The sequence below is a fragment of the Rhinopithecus roxellana genome, chromosome 12 (genome assembly GCF_007565055.1).
Source record: "Rhinopithecus roxellana isolate Shanxi Qingling chromosome 12, ASM756505v1, whole genome shotgun sequence".
NCBI lineage: Eukaryota > Metazoa > Chordata > Mammalia > Primates > Cercopithecidae > Rhinopithecus > Rhinopithecus roxellana.
The window spans coordinates 15,547,733-15,569,906 of record NC_044560.1 but is presented as its reverse complement, the minus strand read 5'-3'; the positions used below and the strand labels follow the sequence as shown (position 1 = coordinate 15,569,906).

The 22,174-nt window shown below is 47.0% G+C and overlaps 1 protein-coding gene across 1 annotated transcript; it reads left to right on the top strand.

Annotated features, from left to right (window-relative positions):
- The first annotated feature begins 7,306 nt into the window (after positions 1-7,306).
- On the top strand, positions 7,307-8,771 carry LOC104675749 (developmental pluripotency-associated protein 2-like). Its single transcript, XM_010380408.2, has 2 exons — positions 7,307-7,902; positions 8,208-8,771. The coding sequence occupies exons 1-2, from the start codon at positions 7,307-7,309 to the stop codon at positions 8,518-8,520; spliced, it is 909 nt and encodes a 302-aa protein (XP_010378710.1). The 3' UTR covers positions 8,521-8,771.
- Positions 8,772-22,174: the final 13,403 nt, after the last annotated feature.

Genomic DNA, 22,174 nt, shown 5'->3' with positions numbered 1-22,174 from the left:
CCTCCCAAAGTGCTGGGATTACAGGCATGAGCCACTGCGCCCGACCTATTATTATTATTTTTAAAGATGGAGTCTCGCTGTGTTGCCCAGGCTGGAGTGCAGTGGCTATTCATAGAGGCAACCATAGCACACTACAGCCTTGAACTCCTGACCTCAAGCAATCCTTTTGCCTCAGCACACCAGGGGGCATGGCTCAGGCTTTCTACTAGAGCCTGAGAATATAGTAATGAGTAAATCAAAGTCCTTAGTTGGGTGCCTGTAATCCTAGCTACTCAAGAGGCTGAGGTAGAATGATCCATTGAGCTCAGGAATTCGAGACTCTAGTGAGCTATGATCACGCTATTTCATTCCAGCCTGGGCAAGACAGTGAGACCCCATTGCTGAAAAATAAATAATAAAATACATAATAAATAAAGCATTTGCCTTTATGGAGTTTACATTCGTTGTGGTATAACTAAACAAATAATGACAGCTAACACTAACATAGCACTTACTATGGACCAGGCACTGTTCTACACATTTTTTACCTGCATAAACTAAGGTAATCCTTGTAATCTTATGGGTTTGTGCTATTATTCTCTCCAGTGTACAGATGAGGAAACTGAGGGCAGTAAGCATCCCATTACTTGGGTCCCTCCAAGGCCACAGGACTGCAGCCAGGCATGGCGGCTCACGCCTGTAATCCCAGCCCTTTGGGAGGCCAAGGAGGGTGGATCACCTGAGGTCAGGAGTTCGAGACCAGCCTGGCCAAATGGTGAAATCCCATCTCTACTAAAAATACAAAAAAAAAAAAAAAAAAAAAAAAAAAGCTTCGCGTGGTGGCAGGTGCCTGTAATCCTAGCAACTGAGGAGGCTGATGCAGGAGAATCACTTAAACCTGGGAGGTGGAGGTTTTAGTGAGCTGAGATTGTGCCATTGCACTCCAGCCTTGGTGACAAGAGGGAAACTCCATCTAAAAAAAAAAAATCCACAGGACTGAAAAATGGCAGAGCAGAGAGACAACCTGACAGTCTGGCTCCAGAATATGTTATTTATTTATTTTTTAGACAGAGTTTCACTCTTGTTGCCCAGGCTGGAGCGCAATGGTATGATCTCAGCCCACTGCAGCCTTTATGTCCCGGGTTCAAGCCATTCTCCTGCCTCAGCCTCTCAAGTAGCTGGGATTACAAGTGCCTGCTACCACGTCCAGCTAATTTTTTTGTATTTTCAATAGAGATGGGGTTTCACCATGGTGACCAGGCTGGTCTTGAGCTTCTGACCTCAGGTGATCTGCCCCCATCGACCTCCCAAAATGCTGGGTTTAAGGTGTGAGCCACTGCGCCCAGCCCAGAGTGTGTTCTTTTGTTCACATAGTCTCCACCTCCCTGATGAGAAAAGGTGACAAAACAGACGGCAGCCTGGACCAGAGATGGAAGCCATTATTCACATCAGTGTGGGGATCATCCAGTTCAGTTACCTGGAAGCAGTTTGTGATGCCCCAGCTCTTGCTGCTCCCAGTTTGAGCTATTATACTTGAACATATTTTGACTAAAAGTTTATGTGTTGTTTGTCTGAAATTCAAATTTAACTGGGTATCATGTATTTTGATTTGCTAGTCAGGAGTTGAAACAGATCGCACACAGGTGCCAGATACCTGACTTGCAGTCAGCCACATTTAAGTTAGGAAGAGAGACACTGAGACCCACAGAATGAAGGTCGGGGCTGGGCCAGAGAGGTAGGGTGGATGGCAGGAATAGAGGAAGTGAGGGAAAGCAGGAGTGGTTCTACCTTCAGCTTTCCTCTATCCTGGGCCCCGACCCTCCTTCTTCTCCCTCTCAAAGTAATCTCCCTATCAAGTGCATCCTCTCACTTAAGGACTGATTGATTGGTTGTGCTTTCAACCTTTTATGAATAAGCTTCACTTCCTGTGTCCCCTCTCCCACGAGTGGGTCATGCTGGTAAGAAGGGAGCCCAAAGGACATCTGGGCTCTACCTGGAGAGCTTCTCCAGGTCATCTTGCCCATCTCTGGAGTAGGCATAGCAGTCACTCATCAGAGAGCTGTGCAGAACAAACCGTAATCCACAAGTGCAGATGCTGCTACAGTTTCAGCGCACACTTTGCTCCACCTCTCTCGCGGCTCCAGCCACACTGGCTTTCCTTTCCTTCAGTTCTGCCACAGGGTTTTTGCACATGCCACTCCTTGTACTTGAAACAGTATTCTGTGTTCTTCAAGCCAGCTCAGCTCTACATCACTTCCTCCAGGACATTTTCCCTCACCTCCATAGTACTCATGCCCATAGCAATCAATACTTCACAGTGCTTCTCAAAGTTGTACTTTCTTACATGTATTTATGTGACTATTTCATTAACATCTGGCTTTTTTTTTTTTTTTTTTTTGATACAGAGTTTCACCCTTGTCCCCCAGTCTGGAGTGCAATGGCACGATCTCGGCTCACTGCCTCCTGGGTTCAAGCGATTCTCCTCCCTCAGCCTCCCGAGTAGCTGGGATTACAGGCGCCCGCCACACACCCAGCTAATTTTTTGTGGTTTTTTTTTTTTTTGAGACGGAGTCTCGCTCTGTCGCCCAGGCTGGAGTGCAGTGGCCGGATCTCAGCTCACTGCAAGCTCCGCCTCCCGGGCTTATGCCATTCTCCTGCCTCAGCCTCCCAAGTAGCTGGGACTACAGGCGCCCGCCACCTCGCCCGGCTAGTTTTTTGTATTTTTTGGTAGAGACGGGGTTTCACCATGTTAGCCAGGATGGTCTCGATCTGCTGACCTCGTGATCCGCCCATCTCGGCCTCCCAAAGTGCTGAGATTACAGGCTTGAGCCACCGCGCCCGGCCAATTTTTTGTGTTTTTAGTAGAGACTGGGTTTCTCCATGTTGGTCAGGCTGGTCTCGAACTCCTGACCTCAGGTATTTGCCTGCTGCGGCCTCCCAAAGTGCTGGGATTACAGGTGTGAGCCACCGACCCCGGCCTACATCTGGCTTTGAAATTAGACTGTAAACTCTGAGAGGGCAGCTGTTGGGTCTTGTTGACTCTTCATTGTCTCCCTGACACCCGACACACTGCCTGGCACAGAGGTTCTCCAAGAGACAAAATGTTATGTCCGACATCACCCAGCTATGCAATGGCAAATTTGCAACTCAGACCTAGGCAATCTAATCTCATGCTCTGAAATGCTACACTCTGAGTGGTGGATAAATTCTAACTTCTTTTTTTTTTTTTTTTTTTTTTGAGACAGGATCTTGTTTTGTTACCCAAGCTAGAGTTCAGTGGTGCAATCACAGCTCACTGCAGCCTCAACATCCTGGGCTCCAGCAATTCTCCCACCTCAGCCTCCCAAGTAGCTGGGACTATAGGCGCCATCACTATACTCAGCTAATTTTTTTTAAATTTTTAATTTTTAAAAGATTTTTGTAGAGACAGGATTTCGTCTGGCCTTGAGGTGTTTGTTAAATGAGTAACTTGTGAGTGTGAAAGGGCTTTGCTAGACATAAGTGAGGCAACTATTTTGCACCCTGTTGAAGAGGCAGTTCTGGCAAGGAGTAGGGGGCCTGAACTGACAGGGGCTGAGGGCCGGGTTTTTTGGGTCCCTCTGCTGAAGCCTGGGAGGCCTTTCTTTCTTTCTTTCTCTCTCTCTCTCTCTCTCTCTCTCTCTCTCTCTCTCTCTCTCTCTCTCTCTCTCTCTCTCTCTTTCTTTCTTTCTTTCTGTCTCTCTCTCTCTCTCTCTCTCTCTCTCCCCCCCCCTCCCCTCCCTCCCTCCCTCCCCCTCCCTCCCTCTCTCTCTCTCTCTCTTTCTTTCTTTCTTTCTTTCTTTTTGAGACAGAGTCTCCCCCTGTTACCAGGCTGGAGTGCAGTGGCGCGATCTTGGCTCACTGCAACCTCTGCCTCCCAGGTTCAAGCTATTCTCCTGCCTCAGCCTCCCGAGTAGCTGGGACTACAGGCATGTGCCACCACGCCCGGCTAAATTTTTGTATTTTTAGTAGAGACAGGGTTTCACTGTGTTAGTCAGGATGGTCTTGATCTCCTGACCTTGTGATCTGCCCGCCTTGGCCTCCCAAAGTGCTGGGATGCACACCTGGCCAAGGTTTTTCTATAATGTTCAAGAGCAGAGGTTCTGGAAGGGACCTGCCCTGGGGAGAGGGTCTGTCATCATTATTCTTTCTTGGCCTCTCAGTAAAGGGGGTTCCTGGCTAATGTGTCTTTAACAGGCGGAACAGGGTGAGGAGAATAATCATAATGATAGTTACCTTTAATGAGCTGTTACAAAGTGCCAGAACAGAGCTGAGACTTTAAATAATAATAATCACAAGTGGGGTGCAGTGGCTCATGCCAGTAATCCCAGCACTTTGGGAGGCTGAGCCAAGAGGATTGCCTGAGACCAGGAGTTTGAGGCCAGCCTGGGCAACATAGCAAGATCCCATCTCTACTAAAAATAAAAACATTAGCTGGGCATGGTGGCACGCACTTGTAGTCCTAGCTACTTGGAGGCTGAGGCCAGAGAATAGCTTGAGCCCAGGAGTTTGAGGTTGCAATGAGCTATGATTGAGCCACTGCACTGCAGCCTGGGCAAAAGAGCAAGATCCTGCCTCAAAAAACTTAAAAAAAAAAATAGTAACAAACTATGAGTGCTTATTGAGAGAGCACTATGTAGCCTGCCTGGAGCTGAGTGTTTTACAAGTAAGAGATCATCAAATCACCCCAACGATACAATGCCATGAGACAAAAATTATTGTCATCGGCTGGGCGGGGTGGCTCACGCCTGTAATCCCAGCACTTTGGGAGGCCGAAGTAGGCCGACCACGAGGTCAGGAGATCAAGACCATCCTGGCTAACACGGTGAAACCCTGTCTCTACTAAAAATACAAAAAATTAGCCGGGCATGGTGGCGGGCGCCTGTAGTCCCAGCTACTCGGGAGGCTGAGGCAGGAGAATGGCATGAACCCAGGAGGTGGAGCTTGCAATGATCCAAGATTGCACCACTGCACTCCAACCTGGGCGAAAGAGCGAGATTCAGTTTAAAAAAAAAAAAATTTATTGTCCTCATTTGTCCCCATTTTCCAGATGAGAAAACTGAGGCTTAGAGAGGAACAGGATTGCCCATGGTCAGACAGTCAGTAAGTATTGCAGCTGGGCTGGGAACTCACTTCTCTCAGACCTGAAAGCCAGTGCTCTTGATCACTTCACTATGCTAAGTTCAGAAAGGGGTCCAGGAGAGCTCAGTGTGTACACAGTGGGTGGCAGTGATGGAGCCAGGGGGCAGAGTCTCTTGTCTGTCTCATCCCTCATCTGAGGGATGGGAATGGTGTCATCCTTCTGCTTGAAACTCTCCTGTGCCTCCCGCATTACACTTCAAACAAAATCCAAAGTCTTGGCCAAGTCTGAGAAGGCCCCCAGGCCTCAGCCCACTCCCTTGGTCACCCTCTCCTACCACTCTGTCCCTAGGTTGCTGCCCTCCTGCCACCAGGTATCTTTGCAGATCACTGGACATGCCCGGTATGCTTCCATCAGGCTCTGCTCCTGCTGTGCCCTCCACCTGGAACATTTTCTCCAGTTCTCAGGGTTCACTCTCTTACTTCATTCACACCTCTGCTCAAATGTCACCTCCTGGAGAGGACTTTGCTTTTCTTAGTTCCCCTTGGCCAGGCACGGTGGCTCACGCCTGTAATCCCAGCACTTTGGGAGGCTGACGTGGGCGGATCACTTGAGGTCAGAAGTTTGAGACCAGTCTGGCCAACATGGTGAAACCCCGTCTCTACTAAAAATACAAAAATCAGCCAGTCGTGGTGGCACGCACGCCTGTTATTCCAGCTTTCTGGGAGGCTGAGGCAGGAGAATCACTTGAACCCAGGAGGCGGAGTTTGCAGCGAGCCCAGATCACGCCATTGCACTGCAGCCTGAGTGACAGAGTGAGACTGTCTGAAAAAAAAAAAAAGCTCTCCATCAGCGATATAACCTATGTTATCTTTTTATTTTTCATGGCAAACCTCTTTACTAGCAGTCCTGTTATATATTTACCTGTTTGTTTCTCCCACTAGAACAAAGCTCCATGAGCAGGACTTGTCTGTTTACTGTTTTTTCTCTGGATACATATGATATACTGTAGGCCCTCAAAATGTACTTGTGAATGGAGCCACACCAACCCTGGCTCTAATCCCGGTCTGGCTACCTCCTAGCTGTGTGACTTTGAGTATTTCAGTTAACCCCTCTGAGCCTCAGTTTGTGCCTTGGAAAACTAGAGGTGGTTATGAGTATTAAGTGAGATCAGGCAATAAAATACCTGTGTAGCACCTGGCACACGATAGGTGCTCCATAGAAATGGTAGGTGACAGCCGGGCGTGGTGGCTCATGCCTATAATCCCAGCACTTTGGGAGGCCGAGGAGGGTGGATCACGAGGTCAGGAGATCGAGACCATCCTGGCTAACACGGTGAAACCCCATCTCTACTAAAAACACAAAAAATTAGCCAGGTGTGGTGGTGGGTGCCTGTAGTCCCAGCTACTTGGGAGGCTGAGGCAGGAGAACGGCGTGAACCCGGGAGGCGGAGCTTGCAGTGAGCCGAGATCTCACCACTGCACTCCAACCTGGGCAACAGAGTGAGAGTCTGTCTCAAAAAAAAAAAATAAAAGAAAAAGAAAAAAAGAAATGGTAGGTGACAATCATAGACTTCCTTCTTTTCTCCAAATTCTTCCCCCTGCAAAGAAGCGGGAGAGCCAGAGACTGGGGCCTGGGGTTCACTGAGTGGGTTCTGCACTGTGTGCAGTGAAGGCATGAGGCCTCAGCCTAGAGGAACTCCCCTGACTGTGATCAGGGACTGGTAGACAATGAAGCCAAAGAGGGAGTGGTTTTAAGCCTGGCCAACATGGTGAAACCCATCTCTACTAAAAATACAAAAATTAGCTAGGTGTGGTGGCATACGCCTGTAGTTCCAGCCACTCGGGAGGCTGAGCAGGAGAATCACTTGAACCCATGAAGCGGAGGTTGCAGTGAGCCGAGATTGCGCCATTGCACTACAGCCTGGGCCACAGAGTGAGACTGCATCGCAAAAAAAAAAAAAAAAAAGAGGGAGTGGTAGTCCTCCCACTACCTCCTCCCAAGTAGGTGGGATTACAGGCACGCGCCACAACGCCCGCCTAATTTTTGTATTTTTTGGTAGAGATGGGAGTCTCACCATGTTTCCCAGGCTGATCTCAAACTCCTGGACTCAAGTGATCTGCCTGCCTGGGCCTCCCAGCGTGCTGGGATTACAGGCATGAGCCATCTTGCCCGGCCTAATTTTTAAAACAACATATTACCGAATGGGCAAGACGGGTGTTGCTGAAAATGTCAGACTCAAATTTGGATAGCAGCAAGAAGACTTTCTTTGAGGGGGAAGTAGATGATGGGGAAAGTGTGATTTTGACATTGGTGCCAGTTAAAGATGATCCAAATATGGAACAAACGGAACCAAGTGTTTCTTCAACTTCTGATGTCAAACCGGAGAAGCCTGTGAAATACAATCAAGGTCATCTACTTCAAGCAAATGAACAATTTACAGCTCCACAGACAGCTGGATGCAAAATGCCAGCTCTTCCCTTGCCACCATTTTGCCTCCCATTAATAAGGTGTGTTTGGGACTCTTTATGGGGCTGGTGTCAACAACTCAGTTTGAGTATCAATGGCAAGAAAATCGAAGTTTATCTGAGGCTCCATAGGCATGCTTACCCTGAACAACAGCAAGATATACCTGAACTGTCACAAGGGACCAGATTACAGCAATGTTCGAGGAAATGCAAGGCAGTGACCAAGACAGCACGGCTGCAGAAAACTCATGAGATGAATGAGAGAGCAGAAGAGACTAATACAGTTGAAGTGATAACTTCAGCGCAGGGAGCCATGTTGGCATCACGGGCAAGAATTGCTGCAAGGGGCCGGGCGCGGTGGCTCAAGCCTGTAATCCCAGCACTTTGGGAGGCCGAGACAGGCGGATCACGAGGTCAGGAGATCGAGACCATCCTGGCTAACACGGTGAAACCCCGTCTCTAATAAAAAGTACAAAAAACTAGCCGGGCGAGGTGGCGGGCGCCTGTAGTCCCAGCTACTCGGGAGGCTGAGACAGGAGAATGGCGGGAACCCGGGAGGCGGAGCTTGCAGTGAGCTGAGATCTGGCCATTGCACTCCAGCCTGGGCAACAGAGCAAGACTCCGTCTCAAAAAAAAAAAAAAAAAAAAAGAATTGCTGCAAGGGCTGTTCAGCCTAAGGCTGTGAATTCATGTTCCATTCCTGTTTCTCTTGAGGTCTTTTTGATGCAAGCCTCTGGAGTCAGGTGGTGTGGGGTCCATGGCAGACTTCTCTCGGCAGACACAAAGGGTTGGGTGCACCTGCAGTTTCATGCAGGTCAGGCCTGGGTGCCTACCACTCACAGGAGGATGATTTCTCTCTTCTTGTTATCTGTCTGCATTTTCCCATCCCCAGGAATAGAAGATAATATGCTATGCCCCAACTGTGCTAAGAGGAATAAGAAGATGATGAAAAGATTAATGACAATAGAGAAGTAGCAGCAACCTGCTTGAATGCAATGTACTAGAGAAGGAGGGGTGTACTTTCAGACTATGTAACCTATTATGAAGGAATGGAAGAGACAATTTGAATGAATCCTTGTGATCTACAAAACCAACATCATAGTGATGAGGACTCCACAGTGAAGATGGTTGACTAGTGACACGGCCCCATCTAAAAAGCCCCTTTCTATGAGTCTGAAAACCCTTTAAAATAAAGTCACTGCAATTAGCAAAAAAAAAAAAAAAAAGAGGGAGTGGTCAGGGAGGAAGAGGAGGAACAGAAGCATGCAGGTGGGATGGTCCAGAACTGCAGCGGGTGAAGGAGAGCAAGGCGGAGAATTAGGCAGTGAGCTCCTCCACAGAGCAGTACCATTGTCCTGGAGCCTGGGGATGAGGCTGACTTTGGTTGCTGGCATCAGAGAGGACAGGAGGTGACAGCAGAGGTGATATAGTAGCAGGAAGAGTTGGGCAGGGAATTGGAGTTAAAAGGGGCAGAAGAAGGAGCAGCTGATCATCAACAAATAGTTACTGAGCACCAGCTACATGCCAGGCACTGTTCTAGGCACTGGGAATACAGCAGAGGAGAAGACAGTCTCTGCCCTCTAGGATAGAGGCGCACAAACTGTGGCCCACAAGATAAATCTGGCCTACTGTGTTTGTATGCTCGCAAGTTAAGAATGGTTTTTAGATTTTTAAATCATTTTAAAAGTCAAAAGAATATTTCATGACATGTGAAAGTTATATGAAATTCATATTGTAGTATCCATAAATAAAGTTTTATTGGAACACAGCCACGTTCCGTTTACGTATCGTCTATGGCTGCTTTCTCACTACAACAGCAGAGTTGAGTACTTGCAACAGAGACCATATGGCCTGAAAAGCCTAAAATATTTACTAGCTGGCTCTTTCAAAAAAAAGTTTGTTCAGGGGGTGAGGTAGGTTAGGGGAGGGACACCATTAAGAGAAATACCTAATGCAGATGACGGGTTGATGGGTGCAGCAAACCACCATGGCATGTGTATACCTGTGTAACAGACCTACATGTTCTGCACATGTATCACAGAATGTAAAGTATAATTAAAAAAAGTAAAAGAGGTACCAGAGGCCGGGAGTAGTGGCTCACGCCTGTAATCCCAGCACTTTGGGAGGCTGAGGCAGGCGGATCACCTGGGCAAAAAGAGGTAAACTCTGCCTAAAAATAAATAAATAGAAATTAAAAAAAAAAAAAAAAGAGGCACCAGAGAGCTGCCTTGCCTTTCTGCCATGTGAGGACACATAGAAAGTGCTCTGGATGAGGAACTGGTCGTCACTAGACACCAAATCTTCTGGGGCCTTGATCCTGGACTTCCTAGCCTCCAGAACTGGGAGAAATAAATTTCTGTCTTTGATAAATTACCCACCATAAAGTATTTTGTTGTAGCAGCCTAGATGGACTAAGACAGTGCCCTAATAAGAAGAGGCACCAGATAGCTTACTCCCTGTCTCTCAAGCTCACAAAGAAGAGGTCATGTGGTCATGTGAGCACACGGCAAGATGGTGGCTGATGACAAGTCAAGGGAAGAGTCCTCAGAATGAAATCTACCTTGGTAGCACCTTGATCTTGGATTTCCCAACCTCCAGAACTGTGAGAAATACATTTCTGCTGTTTGAGCTCCCCCCAAAAAAAGACCCCCGCTCTAGAAAGTTATATTCTGTGGCTAGACACAGTGGCTAATGCCTGTAATTCCAGCAATTTGGGAGATTGAGGCAGGCTTGCTTGAGCCCAGGAGTTTGAGGCCAGCCTGGGCAACATAGTGAGACCCTGTCTCCACAAAAATGCCTGGTGCCATGTGCCTATAGTCCCGGCTAATCAGGAGGCTGAGGCAGGAGGATGGTTTGAACCTGAGATGTTAAGGCTGCACTGAGCAATGATTATGGCACTGCACTCCAGCCTGGGAGACAGAATGAGGCCCTGTCTCAAAAAAAAAAAAAAAAAAAGTTACATTTTCTTTGGGGAAGATAGTTAAACAAATAGGTGAGCTCTTTTCCGGGTGCTTCCCAGGACAAGAGCCAGTGGGTTTCAGTGTTTCTTTGTACCCTGCTCCTTGGCCACCTTCCACTGGAAGAGAAGCTTCTCTATCCAGCCAGGCTCTGATCCAGCAGCAGAGCAGGCCAGGTCATGGTGATCAGCCCTCTGCCTCCTGGCCAAGAGGATCTAGCCTTTTCCTGGAAGGAAGAAATCTAACTCAGCGATTGCAGTCTAGCACCCACCAGATCCCCTTCCCCTCTCCCAGATCCTGGATCCAGTGACCTCAGAAGAACATAATCAACTTTGTTGTCAAGGCCTGCCATCTGTGTACACCTGCCACCTGGGTGGTGCCTCCCTCTTTCTAAACACTCTTCTCCCCCACTGCTTCATGGAGCCCTCACAGGGGTAAGGCATGGGCAGGGACTGTTACTTCCATTTCCAAATGAGAAAACAGACTTAAAGAGATGAACTGACTTACCCAGGGTCATTGGCTGGAAATAGCTTGTGGAGCCAAAATTAGAAAGAGTGGATTTAGAAGTAGTCTTTGTCTCTTTTTATAAAAGAATTAATAAAAGAAAGTTGGCCAGGCGCAGTGGCTCATTCCTGTAATCCCAGCACTTTGAAAGACTGAAGCAGATGGATCACTTGAGGTCAGGAGTTTGAGACCAGCCTGGCCAATATGGCGAAACCCCGTCTCTACTAAAACTACAAAAATTAGCCGGGCATCAAGGTGCACGCCTATAATCCCAGCTACTTGGGAGACTGAGGCAGGAGAATCACTTGAAACCAGGAAATAAAAATTCACGCCACTGCACTCCAGCCTGGGTGACAGAGCAAGACTCCATCTCAAAAAAAAAAAAAAAAAAAAAAAAAAGAACTGGGTGCAGTGGCTCATGCCTGTAATCCCAGCACTTTGGGAGGCTGAGGTGGGTGGATCACAAAGTCAGGAGTTCGATACCATGTCTGGCCAACATGGTGAAACCCTGTCTCTACTAAAGATTAGTGGGGAGTGGTGGTGCGCGCCTGCAATCCCAGCTACTCAGGAGGCTGGGGCAGGAAAATGGCTTGAACCCAGGAGGCAGAGGTTGCAGTGAGCTGACATCATGCCATTGCACTCCAGTCTGGGTGACAGGGCGAGACTCCATCTCAAAAAAAAAAAAGTAGTGGAATGTTGTCAGCTTTGGAAGGGGCCTTTGTCTTGGCCAAAGATGGGAAACTGGTAGCCTGAGGCAGAGGTGAATCAGGTAAGGGTGGTGGTGAGTCTGCCATGTGGAAGAAATAAGGCATGCTTTGTCTGTAGAGAATTTAAAAACATTAGTGAGGCCAGGTGCCATGGCTCACGCCTGTACTCCCAGCACTTTGGGAGGCTGAGACAGGTGGATTGCTTGAGCCCAGGAGTTCAAGACCAACCTGGGCAACATGGCGAAACCCCATCTCTACAAAAAAAGTTAAAAAAAAAAAAAAAAAGATAAAATAGAAACATCAGTGAAACTGGGTAGGTCTGTGTTTTACTATCACCATGGCTTGGCAATTCTAAATAATGTTGGTGATAAAATCATCCTTCCTAAAGAGATCCCTCTGTTGGTCAAAGTACTAATTGTTGTGATTGCTGTGAGGTTTTTGTTTTTTGTTCTTTTTTTTTTTTTTTTAAGAGACAGAGTTTCCCTCTGTCAGCCAGGCTGAAGGGCAGTGGCACAATCACAGCTCGCTGCAGCCTCGAATTCCTGGGCTCAAGGGATCCTCCCACCTCGGCCTCCCAAAGCAGAGGGACTACTGTAAGTTTTAGGAATATATGTAAGCTGCAGATTCATATGTTTTTATTACCTAACGTTTAATAAGTAATATATTCTACATGGAAGCTAATTGGGATAACTCTGAGTTATATGCTTGGCCCCCAGCACACAGGGAGTCAGCTACAAAACACCTTTAGTTTGAGAGTCCCCAGTGGGTCGAAATCATGGGAGCTCACTTTGGGAGTAGTTCATGTCTCCACATCCTTGCATTTAAACAACAAATTTGAAATCAACAGTGATAGCACAGTAACTGTAAAAACAAGGGAAGAGCCGGGCGCAGTGGCTCACGCCTGTAATCCCAGCACTTTGGGAGGCCAAGGCGGGTGGATCACGAGGCCAAGAGATCGAGACCATCCTGAATAACACAGTGAAACCCCATCTCTACTGAAAATACAAAAAATTAGCCAGGCGTGGTGGCGGGCGCCTGTAGTCCCAGCTACTCGGGAGGCTGAAGCAGGAGAATGGCATGAACCTGGGAGGTGGAGCTTGCAGTGAGCCAAGATGACGCCAGTGCACCCCAGCCTGGGCTACAGAGCGAGATGCCGTCTCAAACAAAAAAAAAAAGCAAGGGAAAAAAATTTGAATTGCTTCAATTCTGTCATTCTTTGTGCAAATTATTCTCTGCACTCAGCCAAGTCCACACTTTTGGCGGCATTTCTTCTTGCGTGTACGTATGTTCCCTTTTGTAAAAAAAAAAAAAAAAAAAAAAAAAAAAAAAAAATCTATAAATATAATTAAAAACTATTAGTCCATTACTTTTTTCCCTTTTGTGCTTAAAATTTTTTTTAATCTATTTATTTATTTATTTATTTTGAGACCAGGTTATGACACTGGCTAATTTTTGTATCTTTGGTAGAGATGGGGTTTCACCATGTTGCCCAGGCTGGTCTCAAACTCCTGGGCTCAAGTGATTCACCCACCTCAGTCTCCCAAAGTTCTGGGATTACAGGTGTGAGCCACTGTGCCCGCCCTCCCCAACATTTTTATTTTACTTTTTTTTTTTGAGATAGGGTCTCGCCCTGTCACCCAGGCTGGAGTGCAGTGGTGTGATTATAGCTTACTGTAGCCTTGACTTGCCTGGCTCTGGTAATCCTCCCACTTCAGCCTCTCGGGAAGCTGGGAATGCAGATGCCCACCACCATGCCTAGCTAATTTTTTTTTTTTTTTTTTTGAGATGAAGTTTTACTCTTGTCACCCAGGCTGGAGTGCAGTGGCATGATCTCAGCTCACTGTAACCTCCACCTCCCAGGTTCAAGCGATTCTCCTGCCTCAGCCTCCCAAGTAGCTGGGATTACAGGCATGCACCACCATGCCCAGTTAATTTTTATATTTTTAGTAGAGACAGGGTTTCACCATGTTGGCCAGGCTGGTCTCGAACTCCTGACCTCAGGTGATTCACCCGCTTTGGCCTCTCAAAGTGCTAGGATTGCAGGCGTGAGCCACTGTGCCCAGCCAATCTTTGCAATTTGTGTAGAGACAGGGTTTTGCCATGTTCCCCAGGCTGGTCTCGAACTCCTGGGCTCAAGCCAACCATCTGCCTCAGCCTCCCAAAGTGCTAGGATTAAAGGTATGAGCCACCATGCACAGCCCCCTACTTTTCCATTTTGGATTGTAATTTTTATTTCATTTTCAAGACATTTTTATTAGTTTGAGTATATATATGTAGTTAAATAAAATAAATTTTTTGGCCAGGCATGATGGCCCACACCTGTAATCCCAGCACTTTGGGAGGCCGAGGCAGGTGGATCACGAGGTCAGGAGATCGAGACCATCCTGGCTAACATGGTGAAACCCCGTCTCTATTAAAAATACAAAAAATTAGCTGGGCATGGTGGCGGGCACCTGTAGTCCCAGCTACTCGGGAGGCTGAGGCAGAAGAATGGCATGAACCCGGTAGGCAGAGCTTTCTGGGAGCTGAGATCACGCCACTGCACTCCATCCCAGACAACAGAGCAAGCCTCCGTCTCAAAAAAAATAAAAATAAAAAATAAAATTTTCACTATGTTTACTTTCTGGCCATGATTATTTGTTTTATTTCATAATTGTTACTGATAAAAATTCTGACATATGGAGGTTAAAATATGATTCTCTCTGTGTGTCAAATACACTATGTGTACCATTGACCTGAAGACAGAATAGGACCCACAGTGGCTTACATCATTATGTTATCCATCGTAATCATCATTTTATTTATTTATCTATTTTGGACACAGGTCTTGCCCTGTCACCCAGGCTGAAGTGTGGTGGAGCTCACTGTAGCCTCAAACTCCTGAGCTCAAGTGATTCTTTCATCTCAGCCTACCAAGGAGCTAGTACTATAGGCGTTAACCACCACACCTGACTACTTTTTTTTTTTTGAGATGGAGTCTTGCGCTGTCACCCAGGCTGGAGTGCAGTGGTGTGATCTCTGCTCACTGCAACCTCTACCTCCCAGGTTCAAGCAATTCTCCTGCCTCAGCCTCCTGAGTAGCTGGGACTACAGGCGCGTGCCACCACACCCAGCTAATTTTTTGTATTTTTAGTAGAGATGGGGTTTTGCCATGTTGGCCGGGCTGGTCTCAAGCTCCTAGACCTCGTGATCCACCCACCTTGGCCTCCCAAAGTGCTAGGATTACACTTCTGAGCCACCGTGCCTGGCCTTAATTTTTATTTTTGTAGCGACAGGGTCTTGCTATGTTGCCCAGGCTGGTTTCAAACTCCTGGGCTCAAGTGATCCTCCTGCCTTGACTTCCCGAAGTACTGGGATTACAGGAGTGATCCACTGCACCTGGCCTCATCATTATTATTTTACTGAGCACTTGCATGGTGCCGGACACTGTTCTAAGGTTTGATATGTAGTATCTCATTTAAAAATTTCAATATAGACAGGATCCCACAGGACTGAGATTAGGGTGAGACCAGTAAACCCCAGTCATGCAAGTGCCCACGCAAGTGTCAAATTCAGTCATTATTTAAAATGTTGATGTTTTGTTCAACATGAATTTTTTTGCAATATTTTTGAGTTTTAAAAATTACATTAAGGCCGGGCATAGAGGCTCATGCCTGTAATCCCAGCACTTTGGGAGGCTGAGGTGGGCAGATCACTTGAGCCCAGGAGTTCAAGACCAGCCTGGCCAACATGTTGAAATCTCGTGTCTACTAAAATTACAAAAATTATCCGGGCATGGTGGCATGTGCCTGTAATCCCAGCTACTCAGGAGGCTGAGGCAGGAGAATCACTTGAACCCAGGGTGTGGAGGTTGCAGTGAGCCGAGACTGCACCACTGCACTCCAGGCTGGGCAACAGAGCGAGACTCCATCTCAAAAAAAAGAAAAACAAAATTATATTAAAATATATGCCTTGATTATTGGCTGGGCATGGTAGCTAATGCCTGTAATCCCAGCACTTTGAGAGGCTGAGGGGGAGCATCACTTGATCCCAGGATTTTGAGGCCAGCCTGAGCAACATAGTGAGACTCCATCTCTTTTTTATTTTATTTATCTATCTATCTATCTGTCTATCTATCTATCTATTTTGAGATGAAGTCTCACTCTGTCTCCCAAGCTAGAGTGCAGTGGCGTGATCTTGGCTCACCGTAACCTCCACTTCCTGGGCTCAAGTGACTCTCCTATATTAGCCTCCCGAGTAGCTGAGATTACAGGTGTGTACCACCACACCCAGCTAATTTTTATAATTTTAGTAGAGATGGGGTTTCACTGTGTTGGCCAGGCTGGTCTTGAACTCCCGACCTCAGGTGATCCGCCTGCCTCAGCCTCCCAAAGTGTTTGGATTACAGGTGTGAGCCACCGCACCCAGCCTAAAATGTATTTCTTATTTATTTATTTATTTGAGACAGAGTCTGGCTCTGTTGGCCAGGCTGGAGTGCAGTGGCGCGATCTCGGCTCACTGCAAGCTCCGCCTCCTGGGTTCATGCCATTCTCCTGCCTCAGCCTCCCAACTAGCTGGGACTACAGGTGCCTGCCACTATACCCGGCTAATTTTTTTGTATTTTTAGTAAAGACGGGGTTTCACCGTGTTAGCCGGGATGGTCTCAATCTCCTGTCCTCGTGATCCGCCCACCTCGGCCTCCCAAAGTGCTGGGATTACAGGCGTGAGCCACCACGCCCAGCCAAATGTATTTCTTAAAATAATAAGACTTGAAAGTTAAAATTACTCCCTGATCCATGGGCTGCAGAATGGATGTTGTGTTAGCAGGCATGAAAATCATATTAATCTTGTACATCTCCATCAGAGCTCTTGGGTGGTGATCAGGTGCATTGTCAATGAGCAGTAATATTTTAAAAGAAATCTTTTTCCTAAGAAGTAGGTCTCAACAGTGGGCCTAAACTATTCCATAAACCATGCTGTAAACAGATGTATTGTCATCCAGGCTGTGTTGCCCCATTTATGGAGGGCAGCAAGAGTAGATTCAGCATAGGTTTTAAAGTCCTTGAGATCTTCCCCAGAATGGTCAGTGAGTACTGGCTTCAATTTCAAGTTACCAGCTGCATTAGCCCCTAACAAGAGAGTCAGCCTGTCCTTTGAAGCACTGAAGCCACGCATTGACTTCTCTCTAAAAGTTCTAGATGGCATCTTCTTCCTATAGAAGGCTCGTGTGTGTGTGTGTGTGTGTGTGTGTGTGTGCGCGCGCGTGTGTGTCAGAGTTTCGTTCTTGTTACCCAGGCTGGAGCGCAATGGTGCAATCTCGGTTCCTTCCAAGGCTCAGCTCCAACCTCTGCCTCTTGGGTTCAAGTGATTCTCCTACCTCACCCACCTGAGTACCTGGGATTACAGGTGCCTGCCACCACACCCAGCTGGGATTACAGGCATGAACCACCATGCTCAGACTGAAGTCTGCTTCATCTACATTGAAAATATGTTGGGTAGTCATGGTGGCTCACTCTTGTAATCCCAGCACTTTGAGAGGCTGAGGCGAGTGGATCACTTGAGGTCAGGAGTTTGAGACCAGCCTGGCCAACATGGTGAAACCTCATCTCTATTAAATATACAAAAATTAGGCTGGGCATGGTGGCTCACGCCTGTAATCCCAATACTTTGGGAGGCCGAGGAGGGTGGATTACCTGAGGTCCGGAGTTCAAAACCAGCCTGGTCAACATGGTGAAACCCCATCTCTACTAAAAATACAAAACTAGCCTGGTGTGGTGGCACACGCCTGTAATCCCAGCTACTCGGGAGGCTGAGGCAGGAGAATTGCTTGAACCCGGGAGGCGGAGGTTGCAGTGAGCCGAGATCAAGCCATTGCACTCCAGCCTGGGTAACAAAAGCAAAACTCCATCTCAAAAAAAAAAAAAAAAAAAAAATTAGCCAGGCATGGTGGTGGGCACCTGTATTCCCAGCAACGTGGGAGGCTGAGGCAGGAGAATCATTTGAACTCAGGAGGCGGAGGCTGCAGTGCAAGATCGTGCCACTGCACTCCAGCCTGGGTCACAGAAGGAGACTACTCTGTCTCCAAAAAAAAAATTCTCTGGATTATTTGCTAAAGCTTCTCCATTAGCACTTGCTGCTTCACCTTGCACTTTTTTTTTTTTTTTTTTTAGACGAATTTTCACTCTGCCACCCAGGCTGGAGTGCAATGGCACGATCTCTGCTCACTGCAACCTCTGCATCGTGGATTCAAGCAATTCTCCTGCCTCAGCCTCCCAAGTAGCTGGGATTACAAGCATGCACCACCACACTCGGCTAATTTTTTTTTGTATTTTAGTGGACACAGGGTTTCACCATGTTGGTCAGTCTGGTCTCAAACTCCCGACCTCAAGTGATCTGCCTGCCTTTGCCTCCCAAAGTTCTGGGATTACAGGTGTAAGCCACTGCACCCAGCCCTGGCTAACTTTTTATTTGTATAGAGACAGGGTCTCACTATGTTGCCCAAGCTGACCTCTAACTCCTGGACTCAAGTGATCCGCCTGTCTTGGCTGCCCAAAGAACTGGGATTACAGGCATGAGCCACAGTGCCCAGCCTGTTCCACATTCTTATCGTTCATGTGTTCACTGGAGTAGCACTTTTAATTTCCTGTAAGAACTTTTATTTTGCATTCACAACTTGGCTAACTTACACAAGAGGCCTAGCTTTTGGCCCTCCTCACTAAATTTAATTTATTCTAGCTTTTGATTAAAAATGAGAGACATTCGAGTCTTCCTTTCACTTGAACACTTAGAGGCCACTGTAGGATTTTTTATTATTATTATTATTTTTTATTATACTCTAAGTTCTGGGGCACTGTAGGGTTTTTATTGGCCTAATTTCAATATTGTTTTATCTCAGGGAATAGGGAGGCCAGAGGGGAGGGAAAGAGATGAGGGAAGGGCACTGGTGGGTGGAACAGTCAGAAAACACACACCACTTATTAAGTTTGCCATCTTTTTTTTTTTTTTTTGAGACAGAGTCTCGCTCTGTCACTCAGGCTGGAGTGCAGTGGTGCAATCTCGGCTCACTGCAATCTCTGCCTCCTGAGTTCAAGCACTTCTTCTGCCTCAGCCTCCCAAGTAGCTGGGACTACAGGCGCAAGCCACCATGCCCAGCTAATTTTTGTATTTTTAGTAGAGATAGGGTGTGTCACCATATTGGCCAGGCTGGTCTCGAACTCCTAGACCTCGTGATCCACCCGCCTGGGCCACCCAAAGTGCTGGGATTACAGGTGTGAGCCACCACGCCCGGCCTAAGTTTGCCATCTTATACGGGCACAGTTTGTGGCACCCCAAAACAATCACAATAGTAACATCAAAGCTCACTGGTCACAGATCACCATCACAGATACCATAATAATGAAACCATCTGAAATATTGTGAGAATTACCAAAATATGACATAGGCACGAAATGAACACATGCTGTAGGAAAAATGGTGCCTGTAGTTGGCTCGACATGGGGTTGCCACAAACCTCCAATTTGTTAAAAACAAAATATTGAGGCCAGGCGCGGTGGCTCATGCCTGTAATCCCAGCACTTTGGGAGGCCGAGACGGGTGGATCACGAGGTCAGGAGATCGAGACCATCCCAGCTAACATGGTGAAACCCCATCTCTACTAAAAATATAAAAAAAAATTAGCCGGTGTGGTGGCGGATGCCTGTAGTCCAGCTACTCGGGAGGCTGAGGCAGGAGAATGGCGTGAACCCGGAAGGCAGAGCTTGCAGTAAGCTGAGATCAAGCCACTGCACTCCAGCCTGGGCGACAGAGCGAGACTCTGTCTCAAAAAAAAAAAAAAAAAAAAAGAAAAAAAAAAAAAAAAAAAAAATATATATATATATATATATATATATATATATATATATATATATATATATAATCTCGATTGGGTGTGGTGGTTCGGACCCGGAATCCTAGCACTTTGGGAAGCCAAGATGGAAGGATTGCTTGAGCACAGGAGTTCAAGACCAGCCTGGGCAACATAGGGAGACCTCATCTCTACATAAAAAATAAAAAATAGGCCAGGTGCAGTAGCTCATGCCTGTAATCCTAACACTTTGGGAGGCTGAAGCAGGTGGATCACCTGAGGTCAGGAGTTTGAGACCAGCCTGACAAAATGGAGAAACCCTGTCTCTCCTAAAAATACAAAACTAGCCGGGCGTGGTGGCGCATGCCTGTAATCCCAGCTACTCCAGAGGCTGAGGCAGGAGAATCGCTTGAACCTGGGAGGTGGACGGTGTGGTGAGGCGAGGTTGTGCCATTGCACTCCAGCCTGGGCAATAAGAGCAAATCTCCGTCTCAAAAAATAATAATAAATAAATTAATTAAATTAAATAAAAAATAAAATCAGCTGGGCCTGGTGCCTCGTACCTGTGGTCCTAGCTACCGAGGAGGCTGAGGTGAGAGGATCACTTGAGCCTGGGCATTTGGGGCTTCAGTGAGCAGTGATCGTGCCACTGCACTCTAGCCTGGGTGACAGAGCAAGACCCTACCTAAAAAAAAAAAAAAAAAAAAAAATTGATGAAGCACAAGTAAAGTGCAATAAAATGAGGTATGCCTGCACTCGTTTTGTTTGCTGTGCACAAGTTGTTAAATATCTCAAATTACTTGCCATCATTCCAATTTAAAATTAAATTAACAACAAAATAAATAAGATTTTAAAAATACAACTTTCCAGCTTCTTTAAAAACATGGTGGCCAGGCGCGGTGGCTCACGCCTGTAATCCCAGCACTTTGGGAGGCTGAGGTGGGCGGATCACGAGGTCAGGAGATCGAGACCATCCTGGCTAACACGGTGAAACTCCATCTCTACTAAAAATACAAAAAATTAGCTGGGCGTGGTGGCGGGCGCCTGTAGTCCCAGCTACTCAGGAGGCTGAGGCAGGAGAATGGCCTAACCTGGAAGGAGGAGCTTGCAGTGAGTTGAGATCACGCCACCGCACTCCAGCCTGGGCAACAGAGCAAGACTCTGTCTCGGAAAAAAAAAACAAAAAAAAAACCATGGCCACCTGGGCCCACATTCCTGCTTTGTAACCATCAGCAGGAATGGAGTAGCCACCTCTTTTGCATGAGGCTAGTTTGTCAAACTGCCATAGTCCCCATTGTCTGAACTCCTTACTCATTTAACTTCCTTATGTTACCCAGCTGCTCCTATGGGCATTTGAATTTGGACCTCTAATTTCACCGTTTCACAAATGGAGGGATCCATGCCCCAGAAAAGGGGAGGCTTCCCAATTCACACAGCAGCTTTGTGAGAAGCTGAGTTCCAAACCTCACCTCACACAGCCCTCATAGACTTTGTGCCTGGCTTTTTTTTTTTTTTTTTTTTTTTGAGATGGAGTCTGACGCCCAGGCTTGGGACCCTCAGCCTCCCAAGTAACTGGGATTACAGGCACATGCCATCATACCCAGCTAATTTTTGTATTTTTAGTAGAGATGGGGTTTCACCATGTTGGCCAGGCTGGTCTCAAACTCTTGGCCTCAAGTGATCTGCCCACTTCAGCCTCTTAAAGTGCTGGCATTACAGGCGTGAGCCACCATGCCCGGCCCCTCATAGACTATTATGAGTGAACTTGAATGTGAAGGGAGGTCCCCAACTCAGAACCGAGCTAACCGCTATTTTCCGAGCACCTCCCAATAGCTAGCACTGTGGTGGGCACATACACATTCACATCCCATGTGGTCTTCCAACAACCCCGACAGATCAGCATGGACAACCTCTGTCTCTCAGGTGAGTAACTCTGGTTCAGGGAGTTATGTGACTTTCCCAGGATCTCACAGCACGTTTGTGGCAGGTCTAAGCTCAAATCACTAGCTCTTAACATAAGAGTAGAGGAATCCACCACCTGCTCCCTTCCCGGGACACCCCCTCTCACTCCTGGTTGGATTTTCAAGGGATGAGGCTGGAGTCATCCCAAGAAATTCCTGGCTAAATTTCCCCTCTTCCAGGAGGATGCTGAGGTAGGGCAGCATGCAAGCCGAGCGAGGATTGTAAATAATATTTCCTATATGCTAGGCATGTGCTAGACTTTTTTCACAAGACTTATATCATCTTCTTTGTTCTATCTGCATTCTCTAAATTTTCCACAATGAATGCTTTCTACATCCTGCACAAGGAATTGTTAGACCTAGGCTGGACGATTCTACAGAAGGTATGGAGATGCTGGGGTCAGTAACTCCATTTTGCAGTTAAGGAACCAGGCTCACAAGGATTGCCCACGGTCAGACAGCTAGTAAGTATGACTCCAAGGTCTGTACTCTCTCAGTTCCACTGCTAGGCCTGCCTTTTTGTTTTTAACACACTGTTCCACAAAGGAGTTCAGGCAAGTCATAAAAATACATAAGAGAAATGAAGCATTTATTTTGTCTGTCTTGTATAAATTTTATTTCAAAAGAATCAAATAATGAATGAGAAAAAGTTCTTTACACTGAGCTAATGAATGCAAA

Excerpts from the sequence above, each read along its gene's own strand:
- LOC104675749 (XM_010380408.2), top strand. The coding sequence starts at position 7,307 with ATGTCAGACTCAAATTTGGATAGCAGCAAGAAGACTTTCTTTGAGGGG. Across the intron at positions 7,903-8,207 it reads GCTGCAAGGGGCCGGGCGCG|GGCTGTTCAGCCTAAGGCTG; the intron begins GTGGCTCAAGCC and ends AATTGCTGCAAG.